The sequence below is a fragment of the Thermobia domestica genome, chromosome 7 (assembly GCF_964235325.1).
Source record: "Thermobia domestica chromosome 7, izTheDome1.hap1.1, whole genome shotgun sequence".
In the NCBI taxonomy this organism is placed as follows: Eukaryota; Metazoa; Arthropoda; class Insecta; order Zygentoma; family Lepismatidae; genus Thermobia; species Thermobia domestica.
The window spans coordinates 284,052,244-284,071,157 of record NC_137460.1 but is presented as its reverse complement, the minus strand read 5'-3'; the positions used below and the strand labels follow the sequence as shown (position 1 = coordinate 284,071,157).

At 34.9% G+C, this 18,914-nt stretch overlaps 1 protein-coding gene across 1 annotated transcript in view; it reads left to right on the top strand.

The window, feature by feature from the left end:
- Nucleotides 1–6,928: 6,928 nt before the first annotated feature.
- Nucleotides 6,929–18,914, top strand: part of LOC145690983 (uncharacterized) — a 55,157-nt gene continuing 43,171 nt past the window's right edge. Inside the window, exon 1 of the mRNA XM_081766457.1 lies at nt 6,929–7,499. Within this exon, the coding sequence (XP_081622583.1) occupies nt 7,135–7,499 (365 nt within the window). The 5' untranslated portion in view covers nt 6,929–7,134. The remainder of the gene's footprint in view (nt 7,500–18,914) is intronic.

Below are 18,914 nucleotides of genomic sequence, written 5' to 3'. Positions count from 1 at the left end.
ATTTCTTAATGTTCTCTTAATTTGTGTAATTCAGATTCAGCAACACATTCTTTGCACAGTTTAATTAGATTTTTTTGAGTTGTATCGTAAAGTGGTTTCTTTATTATTCGTTAATATTTGTGTTGAAATTAATAATTTTCACATATTTCTATTTTACGGTCAACCGTATGTGCCCAGCTTCGGGTTTTCGATAAGATATAAGTTCGGATGTAATTGTGATTTGCCGTAGTAAAGCTGGGGTGAATGCTTAGGTTTATAGAGTTTTAACAACGAAAAAAAAAACACGATTACAGACACATAGTGACCATGACAAGACAAAATCATCAATCTTCGGATGTAATTGTGCCCGAAGATACTACTAATTTACTTGGTAAACACGAAAGTATTTAGAACAGGTATTGTAGTGTTTGCGTATAGAATCCAGAGTTTGAGTCACGTAGTATATGTAGCAAACTAGTTAAATTTAATTTCCTTGGAAATAGTTCAAACTTGTGAAAAAGGAAAGAGAAAATAATAAGCAGGCTTTAAAAAACATAAAGTAAATTTAATTACTATAGAAATATTACTAGTATAAGTTTTTCGTAAGACATTAAAATATAACATTTTTATCTTTATTCGCAAAGTTTTCCAACCGTCAACTTCCAATATTACGCACATATGAATAAACACCAATCAGCTGATCACAGCCGAACACACACCAATATAGACATAACCTTCTGTTTGCACCTTTATTTATACTTATGCTAAGAATATTGTGAGGAAATAATTATAGGATACGTGTTAAGATATGTTAAAATAATTTAATAAGTTTTGAGAAGTGTCAAAAAAGAGAAGGTTTTGTGCAATTGAAATAATGACACATTAGTTTCAGAAAGTTGTTTGTTTACACCTTGTGGTTGAAGTTAGACGTTCGTATTTTTCACTTTTATATTGTGAATTAGTTGTTTGTAACTTAAATAAATATAGAGAGTAGAATTACATTAGAACAAATTCAAGCATTGTTAGAGAAACAGTCTGCTAAATTAGAGCAGAAACCAGAAAATAACAGTGAACGTTTAGAATATAAAATTGAAAGCAATAGAGAATGAGTAGATGAATTAACAGGCGAATGCAAACAGTCAATAACAGAATCAGCAAATGAATGTAAACAGTGCATAACCAAATTAGCGAAAGAGTGGACGTAGAATTGAGTTGAATTAAAAAGTAGACTTGATGGTTTGAGTAGTACGATTACTGGTTACTGAATTCAATAATAGGATTACTGAAATACGTTTGGAATTAGCTAGCTTAACCAAACGCGTTGAATCACTTAGGGAAGAATATAGGAAAAGTGTTGGGCAATTACGGGCATCCATACAAGCGGTAGAGATTGAGAGTAGAGAAACCACCGAGGCGCAACAGCGTGATATTGATACTTTGAAAGAGGAAGTGCAAGGGCTAAAAGGCCAAGTAGAGAAAATACAAGATCACCAGGTGCTCACAGACAGAAAATGCGAGATTGTTAGCTTTTGTGTGAATAGACAGGAAAGTGCCGTACGCGAATTAAAAAAATATGTAAAGGAACTCGCGGAAAAGACAGGTGAGATAGGTGAAGAAGTACAAGGGCAACGGCAAATTCTAAAACTTAACAGTGAACGGTCAGATGGAACCGAACAAACATTAGAAAGTTTTAGTGAACACCATAAAGCTACTGTTGAAATGATAATGGAGCATTTTGAGAAATTGCCCGCTTTTACCGTAAAATCCGAACATGATCAAAATATTACTCACAAGGGAACCTTCCGAAAATGATAGTTGCAGTGAAAGATGTGACCTATGCCAATTGAAAGAGCTGTAACAGAGATGTTCATTCCCAAAAAATTAGCTGTCCATAGCAATAGGTTCAAGAAATATAATGGGTGGAAGTTCGGGAAACAGCAAGGTTGGACAAGGGGGGAAAAGTGCAAATTCCGCTAAAAATGGGGGGGGGGGGCACGGCAAAATACAATAGTGACAAGTGATGTATAGAAAGAGACTTGCCACAATAGGGAACAAATAAAGGTCACCAGTGGGGTTAACAGTGTTGCCAACTGCAATGAAAAGCACATGTTTTGCAAAGAGCACTATATGAAGTGAGTGCAATATTCAGTGGCAATCTGTCATGTAGAACAAAAGATATCACGTGTATAATCAGTGGTACAATCTAACAAAAGAGAATAGAAAAAACAGAAGTACGAAAAATACGGAAAAGACGAAGTTGGCCATAATGCGCCACATTTGGTCACGAGCTGTGCATATTAGAATGAACAAACCAAGAAAGCACCAACTATGCAGGAAACCGACGTACCTAGAGTCGAAAAGAAAAACGAGTTCCAAAGTTGGCTGGACTGGCCATGAACATCCAGACAAGTCTAATATAGTTAGGCCACTCGCTTCACAAAAAGAAAATTCTGACAACAGGCATTAGCCTTCGCATCATTTGTACATGCTCGTCCACATTGTACGTGCAATTGTTCGATGAGACAATGGTCCAAACAGAAGATACATTTGCAGTGAGCACAGCGGAACACTGCCAATCCCTCACACATGTACAATGATCGCCTGTGAATGTCTCGAAACAGTACTCTAGAGGTGTCGGAAATTTTGGTGGTCTTTCTATCACATATCCACACCTGTAGAAAGGAAACATAATCAAAGGCTTGATCTGCTATGTGTTGCTGTCTGCAGTACTATCACCGCCTATATGATATATCCAGAGTATCCCACCTAACTCTGCGACTGAAATAGTTTCAAAGCGAAAAAAAGTGACACATCCAGTTGTGCAGGAATGTACCCATGTCAGCGGGCGACAAACTTCTGTGAGACGCAAGTGCCCCCAAGTCCCCCATCATAAGGTCCCAGGGGCCAACTTCAAAATTTCAAATAGCAAAATCGGTCGAGTTATATTTCTTTCGATAAATCTTGGAATATGCAACAACGCATATCAGAAATACTTACTATATGGGATTTCAAAATGGCCGCCAAAATATCTGCTCGGTGACAAGAGCAACGCCAATTTTTGGCGGCCATTTTGAAACCCGTGCTTCATATAGCAAATGTTTCTTATAGACAGTGTTGTATCTATCCAGAGAAATATCATCCGCCCCCTGTTCCCATTTGAAATTTTGTGGTTGACCCCTCGAGCCTTATGATGGGGGCCCTGGGTGACTTGCTTCTTACAAAGTTTTCTTGGCCCTCGAAATGAGTACATTCCTGTGCAATTGGATTTGCAACATCTCTTTTCGCTTCACAGCAATTTGAGATCACAATGTTCGATGCCATGTTAAGACACAACATATATTTGTGGCGGCCATTTTGAAAAACACGCTTCATATAGCAAATGTTTCCTATAGATGTTGTTCCACATTCCATGATCTATCGAGAGAGGTACCACTCGCTCCCTGTTGCCATTTGAAAATTTGAAGTTAGATCCTGGGGCCCTATGATGGGGATCCTGGGGACACTTGCTTCTCACAGACTTTTATCACCCCCTGACATTGGTACATTCCTGCACAACTGGATCCGTCACATTTTTGTTCGTTTCGCAAATCTTTCAGGTTACAAAGTTTGGTGGGACACCCTGTATATTCCCACATACGACCCAACCATGACATAATGTTCACTACTTCTATTATCGGTTGTTGGCTCAACCCAACCATTTCATGTTCCCCGACTTGACATTGCCTCAATCACTCTAGCATTGATACGTTCCGAGTGATACCTGTTGCCGGAATTTTCTTTTTGTGAAGCGAGTGGCTTAACTATATTAGACTTGTCTGGATGTTCATGGCCAGTGTTGCCAACTTTGGAACTCGTTTTTCTTTTCGACTCTAGGTACGTCGGTTTCCTGCATATTCGGTGATTCTTGTTTTGTTCATTCTAATATGCACAGCTCGCGATCAAATGTGGCCCATTATGGCCAACTTCGTCTTTTCCGTATTTTTCGTACTTCTGTTTTGTTAGATTGTACCACTGATTATACACGTGATATCTTATGTTCTACATGACAGATTGCCACTGAATACTGCACTCACTTCATATAGTGCTCTTTGCAAAACATGTGCTTTTCATTGCAGTTGGCAACACTGTTAACCCCACTGGTGACCTTTATTTGTTCCCTATTGTTGCAAGTCTCTTTCTATACATCACTTGTCACTATTGTATTTTGCCGTGCCCCCCCATTTTTAGCGGAATTTGCACTTTCCCCCCCTTGTCCAACCTTGCTGTTTCCCGAACTTCCACCCCTTATATTTCTTGAACCTATTGCTATGGGCAGCTAATTTTTTGGGAATGAACATCTCTGTTACAGCTCTTTCAATTGGCATAGGTCACATCTTTCACTGCAACTATCATTTTCGGAAGGTTCCCTTGTCAGGAAATGCATAGATTAGAGAGAGTAGATCGTGAATTATTAGTACGACAGGAACATATTGATAAATTGCGACAATTGCATATTGATACACGTACGTCACCACGTAAAGAGAATCAGTTCGATCATGAGTACCACGGCTCACATTATCAAAGTGAAGGATTCAAATCCGACGGTCCCCCAGTGTATTTATGAATATGTAATATTTGGCATAACTTGAACGAAATTTGTCGTGACTAGTGATGGGCAGTGGGAATATTCCCGGTGGGAAGGAATTTAAAAATGGGAATATTCCCGGGTTTTTTCCCCTGGCCTATAAATTCCCGGGAAGGAATTTATTTCCATTTCTTTAAATTATCTTCCAAATTATAAGAACCAAATGACTAATTACTTTATTTTAATATATTATGATGTACTTCTAGGTTTTAAAGAATTTGGAGGTTAAAAAATTTAAAATTGACGGTACTTTATATAACTAATAATATGATTTTTTAAGTTCCATTTCCATTTGCAGTAAAACGTAAGGTAATTGTTTAGTATTGAGGGGGCCAAAACTAGCAAAAAGTAGGATGATTTAGGGAAGAAATGAGTTGATAGTGATGTTCAAGTAGTCAAGAGAGTATCGAACACATTTGTTTAGGGCAGTAACGGATTTATACAAAACGGAAAGGTAAGTGGAAGTGATTTATATGAAAAAAGAAAGTGAATTGTCGGTAACGAAGATAAAAAAAACAACGTGCCATGGGGGGTTCTAACCCGCCTTCATTCGCTAACGCTCGCTCTACAATGCTGTCTGAATTTAATGTTGGTAACGTAATTTAACGTATGAAACCATAAAACAACCGCATCGGAATAGAATATCGCAAAAAAGTAGGTGCATAAACTGGCTCCCAATGTTAAAGAACAGCCAAAATTAGCGAAGTACTAATTTACAAATGAAGAAAATTAACCATTTTGTAAAATAATTTAGAATTATGTATAATTAGAGATTAAGTGCTTTTAATAAACCTTGAACCACCATTAGTAATAGACGTCGGTCTGTCTACTCTCTCTGACTCGAATTTGTGAAGAGGTAGGCTACTTGTACTTCTTTTACATGTGAATGAACGTATGGAATTTCAAGAAATAGATAGAATGAAAGGTCGTGTATGGTGTCAAGTTGAGTAAATCCACTTACATATAAATTTAAACTGTTACTATATAATTTTTTCACACATATTTAATTGATAGAACGTATTGTAAATAAATATACATTTATGTGTACTGTCTAAAAATAATCAAGTGGTAATAAGGTAACATAGTACCGTTCAGAATGTACATTTTAAAGAATCCTCTGAGGACAACAATAATAATATACTGTGATATAATAATTAATTGAACTTCGAAATCATAATATAGTAATGTAATGCAATTTTCTTTCTGATTTTACATAAATTCCCGGATAAATTCCCATTTTGGGAATCTTCCCGGGAATAATCCCGAAAAATATCTTCCCGGGAATTTACCCATCACTTGTCGTGACATCCTCATATATATATATATATATATATATATATATATATATATATATATATACCTTCTGCGTGTGTGTGCCCCTCCAAATATCCAGAGAAATGCGCGCCCTTGCCTAGTACTATATACCTACGTACTTGCTAGAAATTACAGAAGGATATTCGTTTTATACCCACCCATTTTCGGTTCGGTGCTGCCACCTGGCGTATCATACTGGAATTATGGTCACCTTACAAGGGTAGTGTTTGTCTGACCTGGAATACTAGCAGACACAGTTAAAGATGCTTTTATCATGGAATCTGGAAAGTCCTCAAAACTTTCCCTTCTGTTCTTTGAGATATTTGTTAGAGATTTATGACCCCGTTACCTGAAAATCAACGTTGCTACTTCCCTCTATTGTCCCTTTCTTTTATCTACCATTCATTTTTTTTTATAATGCTGAATTTTGTTGTTTATGAAAGGTTACGGAAGTACGGCAACATTGAAGAGAATGACAGCGCACGTGCTGCATAAGATCAGTCCTGGGTTGTGTGGGGGAAAATGTGTAGTGTTTGGGGCAAGAGATCTCTAAGTTTGTCTCCAATAGTTACAGTAGGTGCGTGAGTGATGGTAGTGACTGTTATCAAATGGCACCGAAAATCAACGTCTTATTCCACGAGACGCTTACACATACACACAAAAGCCACAACCAGTTATTGTTCTCAAGTGATAAAATTGTGTTAAAATATTAAATTGTTCGCACTAACTATCTTAAGTCGCGGCACAAGTCACAATCAAAAGTAGCATTTGAAGCAATAGTAGCACGTGTATTAAATAAAATTAGTACCGGTATACGCAACCTGAGATCGACAGTCAGTCAAACCGCAATGGCATACAGAAATACAGGATTTGCTATTCCCGCTAAAACTATAAAGATGGATGGATAACTTCTAAACACGAGAATAGCGGTATGTGAAAGTGAGCTACACTAGCGACAAAAGATCTCACTTGAACGAAGTATGAACTAAAGATGTAAACATCCGGGTTCCTTTTCATTTTCCTCCGGCTGCTACAAACAAACAAACAATTGCCTAGAGAGCGATCGTGGCTAAGGAAATAAGGATCTGCAGAAGATGATTTTAAATATAAAGTTGCTTTTGTGAACGTTCTTGTAAATCATTTCATTAAGACTGGCAACATAAAATATAAGGGAAGTATAAGAACAGTGTTATATTCTTATTATATTTCAATTCACAATGGCTGGTGAGGCATCTGTTAAGTTGGAATTGATGTGCAAAGAAGAAACTGCTTTTGACTTACCTCAGGAAGATCCACTCGAAGGGAAAGGGTGGACATACGAACTGATGACTGACAAGAAAGAGTTAATATTATCCACAACGGAAGGAGAGGAAACAATGGACAAGGATACAGCTATGTGTTCTTTGGATGTGAAACTAAACGTTGATAGGGTGAAATCAGAATTAGCAGTAGAAGATGATCCTGAATTTGAAAGGAATATAGAAACGCCTAGAAAAATAGTGGTTCAGGAGACTTGCGCGTCGTACTCTAATGACTTCCAACAATTAACAACAAAAAGTTTAAATTCACTTCGCCCAGAAAGGTAATGTTCAATTTTTCATATACTAATTGGCTCAGATTGATAATACGGTTACATGCGTTCGGATAGTTTGTTGGCTAAAAGCAATACTTCACGAGAAATATTTAGATATGAGAGATATCTCGAACGTAAGTTAGTAACCTACAATTAAGAAATTGGAAGACACAGGTAGATAAGCTGTATACCAAATAAAAATAAGATCGATACGACTAATACAAATCTTATGTAGTTTAGATCTTGATAAACTAATTATTTCTTTATTATTGATCACACACTTTTCACTAATTGTTGCACTAATTTAAAATATGGGTGCTCGACAATATTTTTTTATTTATATAGAGACTTATGTAAAATAAGAAATCGTGAGAATGGTATATATCCTAATATTTTGCAAATTTAAACGTGGAATGTATTATATTGGAACAAGAACTATGGACGTTTGTGTTTTTACTTAGAATTTAGCTCAAATGTGTCTAGCCTCATTTTTCCGGAGGGCTTCGAAAGACGTTAGTAAAATACAAGAGAAAGAATATTTTAACCATCAATGGATGTTCGTTAATTGTAGAGGTCCATACATCAAACCATTTCATAGCTGCACTCATTTCTTTCAAGGAAGTCGACTTTTTACATTCCCAGGAATCATTTCTAGAGTATGAACCTAAATTTCTCAATGCATAATCACTGTAGGGGCTTAGTGAACGTACATGATGTGTGAATTATTGTACAGACAACGCTAACCAGCATGTGCTAGATGGCCGGTAAAAATAAGATTGCTATGCAGATTAGAGCATTACGCAGAATGTTGGTAAACGAGGATAGCGCAAAATTCTGTATTTAGGATAAACTTACATGTCTTACGTGTTGAATGTGTTCTTGTACGTTCCTAAGTATTTTATGGGTAGCATCTTGAAATGCTTTCTTTGCTTGTATATTTGTGTTCCAAACTAACGCAATATATTAGGGACGTAATTCCTTAGTTATATGAATTCCTTCCTTCCCAAAGGTTTTTCTAGTTTTGTGTCATGATTTGCCACATTGAATGTTGATATTTCATTTCGCTTACAGTGGTAACTAGCTACCGTAACACGGGGTTACTTTGCACATTGGGCATTACTTCCCACAAAATATGAAAAGAGATTCAGTCATCTGTTAGTAAAACCCTGAGCTGTAAACAGATTGGTGGTAGTTCATAGTTTTCTCACTGGGTGTCTGTACACTCATATGGTACTATATTACTGTGGCGCCACATATTCTGTCTGCTTGTATGTGTGGAATGCGGTGAGCGGGTAATTGTATTTTGGTTTCATGGCGACGATCGTGGTAACTATTCTACAACCAACTTTGCTGAATAAATAACTTAGTTCTTTTCATTTTTAGTAGTTAAGTTTAACAAATTTGGATTTGTGCTTTTTACAATTTAGAAATTTATAAGAACACATCTAGGTGGCGAATACAAAGAAAGTTTGAATTCGTTCTATTTCAAGCGCTTTCCGATTCGATTTTTTTTTTTTTGCGCTGCTCTGAGCCTATCGTAGAAGTATGTATTTGACATCTAGGTATTCCTAGTAGAAGTAGCAAGTAGCTCGCGAGTTTTTTTTTTTTTTTTTTTTTTTTTTTTTTTAAATGAAGATGGAAGTATTAATGTTTGTACTGACAAACAATGAAAGACATTTTGATCGTAGCTTTAAAGTTGTTTCAAACTTCGTGATCAGAACGGCTCCTACTCTGCGGATGGTATAATTTGAGAACGTTTCATTTCTTTTAGCCGAGTGAAATAAATTGAGATCTTATTTGAATATATAAAGGAAAGTAAGAATATCTCAGGTACAAACCATGAAAAATTTCCCAACCATTCTATTTTTAACATCTTTCAAACTTTAGCAGCTATTGCCAGTTATTTCGCTTCTAACTGTAGTGAATGTAATTTGAGATAACGTCTTTCTTATTAGGTGAGTTAAATAAATTTTGTTACTCTGCTTTTCGATTTTAGGTAGTAGTAAGAATGGCCATAGATACAAGTCCCGCGGGATTTTGTTTTTTTTATTTAAGGACAGTTTTGGAATAGAAGATTAAGAATAGATTTATCAATATAAAATAACTATGCAAAGTATCTCTTTTAACAAAATAGAATCTTAATATGTTTTAAAAATGTGCCCGACGTCGGTTTCTTCTTTTTGGGTTCCCTTTAAAGGGGGGTGTTCATTATGACTACAAGTCGATTTCTAAGTAACGTTAGTTTCAATTTTTGTTATGGGGCAGCAGCATTTTATCAGATGATGTTCTCGTAGTACTGTTGAAAAGGGTACTTTATAAACGACTTTTCCTTCTTCTACATAGAAATGTAGAACTTCTGTATAGATCATCATTATTATTTAAATTCATTTCAGAACGATGTTAAATCAAATTTCATTGTGGGTTACTGAGATATACTCATAAAATACTAGGGAAGCGTTATTTATTTATTTATAAATTAGCCTTTTTAGAGTCCAGATTAGGAATATCATTAATACGATATTATTAAGTACATCCCGCCTTTCAAACAAAATTTCTTAGTATGATAGAAAACTACATTGTATAAGCTGCATTTCATTCTTGAATGTAGGTTTACATTAGGAAAGCACGATGATGGTTGAGTCCAAGTTTTTGTGAGACAAAGATTTAAATTGCTTTAAGAAAAATTATTTTCCACTTTATTATATTTCTTACACGGGGGAATATATTCTATGATCCAATCGAAAGTGCAGGAACGTGAGAGTAAAACTAACCAAGACAGACGAAAAGGTTATGGAGCTAATGGTTTATAGTTTACTTGTGTATCAGTTTTCTGATATATTTTGTGTTTCCACGTATTTTTCCTTTCTTTAATTTCCATTTTTCTCAATTTTTAAGATTTTTTCACACCATTTTAGACTAAATTCCACCAAGATATGAGTTTTCTATCATTTTGTCAGTACTTGTGTGAATTGATAGCTTTTCCCATAGTTCATACTGCCTTTTTGGACAGGTCTATATTTTTGCTCTTAAAGTTGTAAACGCTGAGCTATTCCATATAAAATCAGGAAGTTCACGAGTGAAGCCTTAAAAATTAAACTTAGATTTTATGTTTCAAATGAAATTGACGTTTGTTTGATTTGCACTTGCTGATGGCTCAAAGCTCATAGGATACAGGCTTGGGTGTCGTTTCTAAGCTTGTGTATCATCCTTTACAAGAATTTCCATTAACAAACCTGGATTTCTTTAATTTGTATTATTGTTTTCTTTTGAGATTTTAGCTTGCATTCTCCGTTTTTTGTTGACTATTTACATCTTTATCTCGGGCACTTGCGTAATGCTTTTTCATCCTTGTAAGTGTCTATTTCCTTTGTTTTTTTTTTCTTTTTAGTTATAACTCAGTAGTTTACGAAAATGCATTTTAAGTTTTGCATCGTCCCTGAATTTTAAACTCAATCTTTTTCTCCTTCGTTTCCTTCTGCTTTTTAACCCGTAAGAGGAAATATGTGTATGTCAGACACCTATGGTTTTTCTTTGTATTACATTGGCAACACTGATTCACTCAATGTATCGGTTCTTTCAGTACCTTCCAATTATTTAGTTGTATGTGTTTCGCAGTAGTCCATTGTTGGCGTAATGTCTGAGTGAACATTTATCGATGATTTTAGAAAGAGGCACACATTTCCATTATTGTTTATATTTTTGCGTGATTATTGGACACACATTTCCTGAAGAGAGTTTTGCTTTCAAAAATTTTTGTGGTTTACTTTTATTTACCATGAAATAGAAGCTATTGAGCTCTTGAAACATACTATTTTGTTTGTGTGAGATTTTATGTATTTGCAAAATATAGGCCTAGTACCTCGAGAAAGAAATTTAAGAATGAAACTGTAAGTACAGCAGATCCTTATTTCACGGGAAAAATTCCAAAAATGTTGAAAGTACAGAAGTAATTTATATTATTGTCTTCAGTAGATTCTGACTGAGACGCCTAATTTTTTCCTCAAATCAAGAATTACCTACTGAAAGTGAGGACGATACCAATTCTGATACAGTGCCAGGTGTGAGCTCAAGTAGTAACAGAACTGTCAATGTGAGCAGCCCTAGTGAAGTTTCATGTGATAACGAAGGCCTTAGATACAGAGGTAAAAACAAGTTTGTTTGGAATTGAAATGAACCTCTAAGAAACCGAAGGGTACTCATAAAAACATAGTCAGAGGGATTCCTGGTATAGTCACCCATGTAAGAAATCTGGAAAAAAAATCCTGTCTTACTTATGTAATGATGATATAATTCAGGAGATTTCAATATAAAGTTGGAAGAAAATCGAAACAAATTTGAAGTAAATTAGAGCAAAGTCAAACTACAGATCTACTGACCTATCTGCAAATAAAGCTCTTATTGCTCTCCTAATATTGTGTTTTATTTGTAAATCAGGCAACGAATACATGTATTCACCATTTTCAAGACACCTTGGGACGACCTCTATTTAAAGCTACCATGTTCGTTAAACGTTTCCAAGCTCTTGGACAAATAGAACATTTGAACAGGGCAGCTACATGTGGACAAATAGCATATTTGCGGGGTAGTAATATGTAGAATTATACTAATTTAAAATTTGTCAGTTTTTAAATTTATATTCTATTTTTATTTAGATATTGAAATATTTTCGGAATTTATATTCCAATAAAACCGAATTAATATATGTTATTCTTGTTTATCATAATTTGCTCGAAGTACAAAATATAAAGTTTCATTATTCTACATTACACATACGTTTTTTAAAAAAGATCTTACTTTATACATGTCCGTGTCCCAGAGACACGCATTTCTTGTAAGCGAAGAAAACTAACGTTCCCTCTTAAGGGTTAAGATATTTTCTGACTTTAAAAATTACTCTAATAGCATACATTTTACAAAAATGGAGATCCTAAAAGAGCTGGGAGTGAATCAAACAACTACTCTCTCTTCTTTGTCTTCAGTTAAATATAATGTTACTATTTGGATGAATCCTTCGCGATTAATTCCAATCAGTATTGTACTAAAATCGATAAGAGAAAGCGCAAGTAAAATGGAATTAAAACAAGAAGAAACAGCTGGCAATCAACAAGGATATCATCTTAAAGTTTCTTCTTGGCTTTCTTTTCATTCTTTCGAATATCTCTTTTCCATTTTGTCTATTGCCAAACAACATCTGGAATTACAAACATGTATTATAACGAACATTAACAAAACGGAAGTGATGTTCACCTGTTCCACGTTATTTCGAGAGAAGATAATTTTGTTTATAACAAGTTTTCGTCTTCGTTTATAAAGATTTATAATTTGTGCTGAAGGAATGTATGATTTTTTCTTGCTTTCCTTGTTTTTATCTTCTCCCGATATTCTTTACCATATATTAAGCTAAGTTCTGAAATTAATTTTCTATCTTACCATTTGATGTTATCCCATGTATCTCAATTAGCTTTTTCTAATAACAATATTGTTCTCGTTTCTACCAGGGTCATAATGAGAAGCTGTGAGGGGCGTAGACATAAAATCATAAATAAGGCGCACTGACTGTAACATAGGGACGTTATTTCATATGCGTATTTTTTATTAAACAGGCTTATCAACAGTTGTATATGCAGTATTATTACAAACTATCCGTTTAAACGCAGACCGTTTAAACGCTCAAAATTGTAAATAAGTAAAGTGCAGCGAAATGATAACTATTTCATAATAAGTTACTAGGTTTGGAAACACCTGCTCGACACACAGGTACCGTAGTGAGTCATCAAAATTGCCAGAATGCCATTTTATAACATTTTATAACTTTTTCGTTTGTATAAAAAAGTTAAATCGAATATTTCTGGTTCAGGCCTACACATCCAGGATAACAATGCTACCAACTTGAAATGTACAAAATATAGCTAGAGGACCAAATATTTAAACATGTACAAATTTTGCCCTGTATTCCAAATTGAAAAGTTGAATATAATACAACTCAAAGATATGGTAGTCAAATAGATTGATTATTCGATCTCTGTGGATTCAAACTTCAGAAAAACGATCATATGGTATTTCACTATATTTGACCCAAAAGCCGTTGCTTGTAGGAAGCGCAAACCGTTGACCGCTAAGTTAGTCCTATGGTGATTTCTTCCGAGTTTTGGTCTACCATGCAGTAACATGTTAAATCACATTAGGTATTTAATCTTCTAGTATAAGAGTTACAGGAACCCTGAGCTGTGAACCTTTTCAAAGTCTCTTTGTTTAATTCCCTTTTCCCTTTTTTAATTTTAATAGTCGGTATATTTTTTTCAATTTGTCATCTCTTGGTTAATTTTTACCATGATATGCATTTTCTGTTGATGATTGCTTTTTGCTGCATAACAGGAATTGTTCCAAATATTTCTTAAATGTTCACTTATTTCTCTTTGATCCAATTTTTTATCACTTTTCCATGTCAGCTAACCACTAACATTTAAGGGGACTGGCGTTCTAAGAAATATTAGCTTCTTCCTCCAGTTTAATTCTTTCAGTTTATGTCTGATAGCTGGACACCGAACATGGCAACACGTATGCCCCGAAATATGACATGCCAGTATATTTCTCCAATTGGAGCAAGAAAGAGTGAATATTTCGCCATGACTTAGAGACGCACTAGATAGATTTGATAAACTACATTCACTTTGAATTCTAAGGTATGAAAATTAATGCAAGCAAAATGAATATAACAATATGCATCATGCTAAGACAGAAAGCATGGACACGACAACGAAATTTCAACTTTTAAGAATAGAAAGTCTGCATTTCCCATCTTTTTGTTTTTGGTTTTTCTCTTTCCTTTATGGAATATACCGCTTTTAGTTTCAATAGCGAACATAGCTTACCATGCTTAACTCCCTGAAAAACAAACTGTAGTTCCAGGCTGCCATTCGAACGAAGATTTATTAGAACGAGTCTTACACGCTGTCGATTTGGGTGCACGATCTAAGGCGTATGCTCAAATCAGCCATAAAACTCCACACTGCCATATATTGCCCCCGGTTCCATTTCAACTTTTAGTTTATTTACGGTTTATAAATGTCTATGGGTTAACATCTGGCCTCAGAAAAAAAAAATGCATTTCTAGATCAAGGTCAGGCAAATTTAATCCACTATCTTCAGAAGTTACTGTTAAGTCTAAATATATGTAGGATCAATCGAGGATTTCCATTAAGAAAAGCTAAAATATCTAAGCTAGAAGCACTTTGAATGTGGTCTTGGCGCACAATGTTGCGTATATCATGGACCGAAAGAAAAAGAAATGAACATGCACTAAGGGTTGCTAATGAAAGACAACAGATCATGAAAATAATAGGAAAAAGAAGAAACAGTATGCTTTGCCATCTTATTCGGCACTCCGATGTGATCACCATGCTGATAGCGGGAAATGCAATAGTAATACCAGGAAGAAGAATACCAAGGATACAATATATAGACACTTACGAAGAAGAGACGTTATCAAGTTTTAAAACTGATCTTCCACGGTAGAGAAAAGTTTCAAAATTTCCATGTTGCCCACCTATCTATGGTTGGGGTGAACAGGATGGAATCGACGGTTTAAAGATTGGTTTCCCTAATTTACTATATTCACACTAGGTCTTTAAGGATAATTAGAACGTTGATTTCATAAATCTACGAAGCCAGTTGTACCTCTTGAAGGAGGTGTACTCACCAATAATGCATGCGGGAATGACATTTCTTAGCTTTGTTATGTAATGTTCGGGCAGCGTAAATAAAACTTTGAAAAGAATATTCGCAACCTCTCGCATGAATACGTCGGAACTAGGTCGTGTTATTTTTTGAAATAAACCGCGTTAAAGTATCGGCTGGTACAAGCTATATTTTGCTCTCAAAACACATTATTTTGTTAATAATAATATGTTTTCTGCATTTCTTGTAGATATCTTAAATTTTATTGGCCAGTGGTTAGTGGAGGTTAGTGTTGGTGAAATATCTTTACACTTCTATTTCTTTCTTTTAACTGCGTGGATTATTCCAGTGGCCATGGAATCCTGTTTCCTGTCGTTGTTAGAATTTTGTAAATATATTCGGAAAGTTCATATATATTTTCGCTTTTTTCCCAAAAGTTTACACATCCTTCTCTCTCTCTCTGTCACTTGTTTATTGCTTTTATCCCAACTTTGCTACGGCAAATCACGATTTCTTTCGTACCTACATTGTGTCATAAACCGAAGCTGGGGAGAACGGTAGACAAAACATAGACACCGTAAAAATTGAAAAGTGAACAAATGATCAAATTAAGCTCAGGTATTAACAAACTAAAATTATGATGTGCAAATCACAAAAGCTGTTTAAACTTTACACAAAATATGATAATACCAAATATAATTCAGACAAATTAAAGAACATCAAAAGGTTACAAATGATAAAGTAGCTTTTATTGTATATATTTTCGGCCGTTTTAACTTGTTTTATTTCCCCTTTTATCTTTTATTATTTTCGGTATTTTCGAAATATCTTTTTATTTTTATTTTCGGGTTTGTCACACAAAACTGAGATTAGAAACGATTGTTAGGATTAAACACTGGAGTGCATTGTTCTAAAGTAAACTCATGTTATACTCTTATGAGTGCTCCAATTGTACGGTTTGAGCTTCGCAAGCTAAATCGCCGTTTTCATACGTGAGATCCAATTTTTTGTTTGTTTATCATCAGTGGTTGTACGATATTTTCATACGCCTCCGTGTAAAATAATTTTTTCAAATATTGTGCAGAAATCAGCAGTGAAGTGACTAGTACATATGTGTTAGCACCCTAACATTCGTTTGTAATCTCAGTTTTGTGACAAATTCTGGCTCCATATCATTGAAAAGGAAGGAGTAATTGTGCCTGCTTGAACGATCGCTTATTACTATCTGCAGAGGACTCCAGCCGACCCTTGGGATAATACGACGTGGAACGCCTGAGATCCTATTAACTGAACACCTCTGAAGGAGTTGACCGGTCGAAGATTATTGTGATTAAGTGAAATCTTAATTTATCAATTGTGCCACATAGTACAGTATTAAAAAAAAAAATAAAATAAGATAAAAGTGGAAATAAAAAAAGTTAACACGGCCGAAAATATATACAGTAAAAGCTACTTTTTCATTTGTAACTTTTTGATGTTCTTTTAATTTGTGTAAATTACATTCAGTATTATCACATTTTCTGCACAGTTTAACCAGGTTTTATGATTACCACCAGAAGATAATTTTAGTTTGTTAATATCTAAGGTTAATTTGATCATTTGCTCACTTTTCCATTTTTACGGTATCTATGTTTTGTCTACCGTTCTATCTAGCTTCGGTTTATAACACAACGTATGTACGGAAGAAATCGTGATTTGCCGTAGCAAAGCTGGGATGAACGCAACACACAAGTGAGAGAGAGAAAGGATGTGTAAGCTTTTGGAAAAACAGCGAAAATCATTATGAACGTTACGGTTATATTTACAAGGTTCTAACAACGACAAAAACCACGATTTTATGGCCACAGGAATAACCCACGCAGTTAAAAGAAAGAAATAGAAGTGTAATGATATTTCACCAACACTAGCCTCCACTAAGCACTGGCCAATAAAGTTTAAGATATCTACAAGAAAAGCAGAAAACAAATTATTATTAACAAGATAATGTGTTTTGAAGGTAAAATATAGCTTGTACCAGCCGATACTTGAACGCGTGTTCATGCGAGAGCTTGTAAATATTATTTTCGAAGATTCATTTACGCTGACAAAACATTACATAACGAAACTAAGAAAAGTCATTCCCGTCATGCTTTCTCTGTCTCAGCATGATGCATATTATTATATTAATTTTGTTTGTATTAATTTTCCTCTCTTAGAATTCAACGTGAATGTAGTTTATCAAATCTATCTAGTGCTTCTCTAAGTGATGGCGAAATATTCATTCTTTCTTGCTCCAATTGGAGAAATATACTAGCATGTCATATTGCGGGGCATGCGTGTTGCCATGTACGATGTCCAGCTATCAGACATAAACTGAAAGGATTCAACTGAAGGAAGGAGCTACTATTTCTTAGAACGCCAGTCTCCTTAAATGTTAGTGGTTAGCTGACTAAGACAAGTAATACAAAATTGGATTAAAAAGAAATAAGTAAACGTTTAAGAAATCTTGGAACAATTCCTATTATGTAGCTAAACGCAATCATCAAAAGAAAATGCATATCATGGTAAAAAATAATTATAAAAGGACAAATTGGAATAATATATACCGACCTTAAAATTAGGAAAGGGAAAAGAGATTTAAACAAAGAAACAATGGAAATGTTTATAGGTGATGGTTCCTATAATTCTTATACTAGAAGATTAAATACGGAATATGATTAAACATGTCACTGCATGGTAGACCAAACGCCAGAAGAAATCAGCGTCGCACTGACTTAGCGGCCAACGGTTTTCGCTTCCTACAAGCAACGGTTTTTGGGTCAAATATATGAAATGCCATATGATCGTTTTTCTGAAGTTTGAACCCACAGAGATCAAATAATCTATCTATGTGACTACTCTATCCTTGAATTTTTATTATATTCAACTTTTCAATTTAGATTTCAGGTTAAAATTTGTACATGTTTAAATATTTGGTCCTCTAGCTATATTTTGTACATTTCAAGTTGGTAGCATAGTTATCCCGGATGTGTAGGTCTGAATCAGAAATATTCGATTAAACTTTTCTTTACAAACTTAAAAGTTATAAAATGGCCTTCTGGCAATATTGATAACTCAATACGCTACCCGTGATTCGAGCAGGTGTGTTTCCAAACCTAGTAACTTATTATGGAATAGCTATCATTTCGCTGCGTTTAGTTATGGAGAAAGAAGTTAAGATGAATACTGTGTAGAAGTTGTGCCGTATACTGTATGAATACTGTATAGAAGCTGTACCGTATAAGAGATGTAAAGAGTATTTACCAACCTTATCTTTTAAGATTTGTGTGTTTGTAAGATTGCTGAAGGCAATGGTTTCATGGTAAATTCAAGGTGAAAACAAATAGTGTCGGGAGATATGTAAGATCATTATGTCGCTTCATTACGTTTCTGGTTTTAAGTTTGTTAACGTTGAGATCTGCGCTTAAATACAATTACTATTAATGCGAATACATTTTACTAATCCTCTGGACTTTCCTGACTGGGTATATACTATTCATTTCACTCCGTTTGCTTGTTTGGAAATAGTTCCGCAGGTGTGAATTCGTTTTGCTAATGATTACACTAGGAAAGTAGTACCCAAATCATGTGCTGGCATGTGATGGTATTATTGCCACCTCGCATACTTCGTTTTGATATTTCGTGAATTTTCACGTCACACTCAGTTAAAATAAAAATTAATGTGTCTATTGAAGCTTTCCTGGCGACGTATTGTGAACAGGTCTTCTC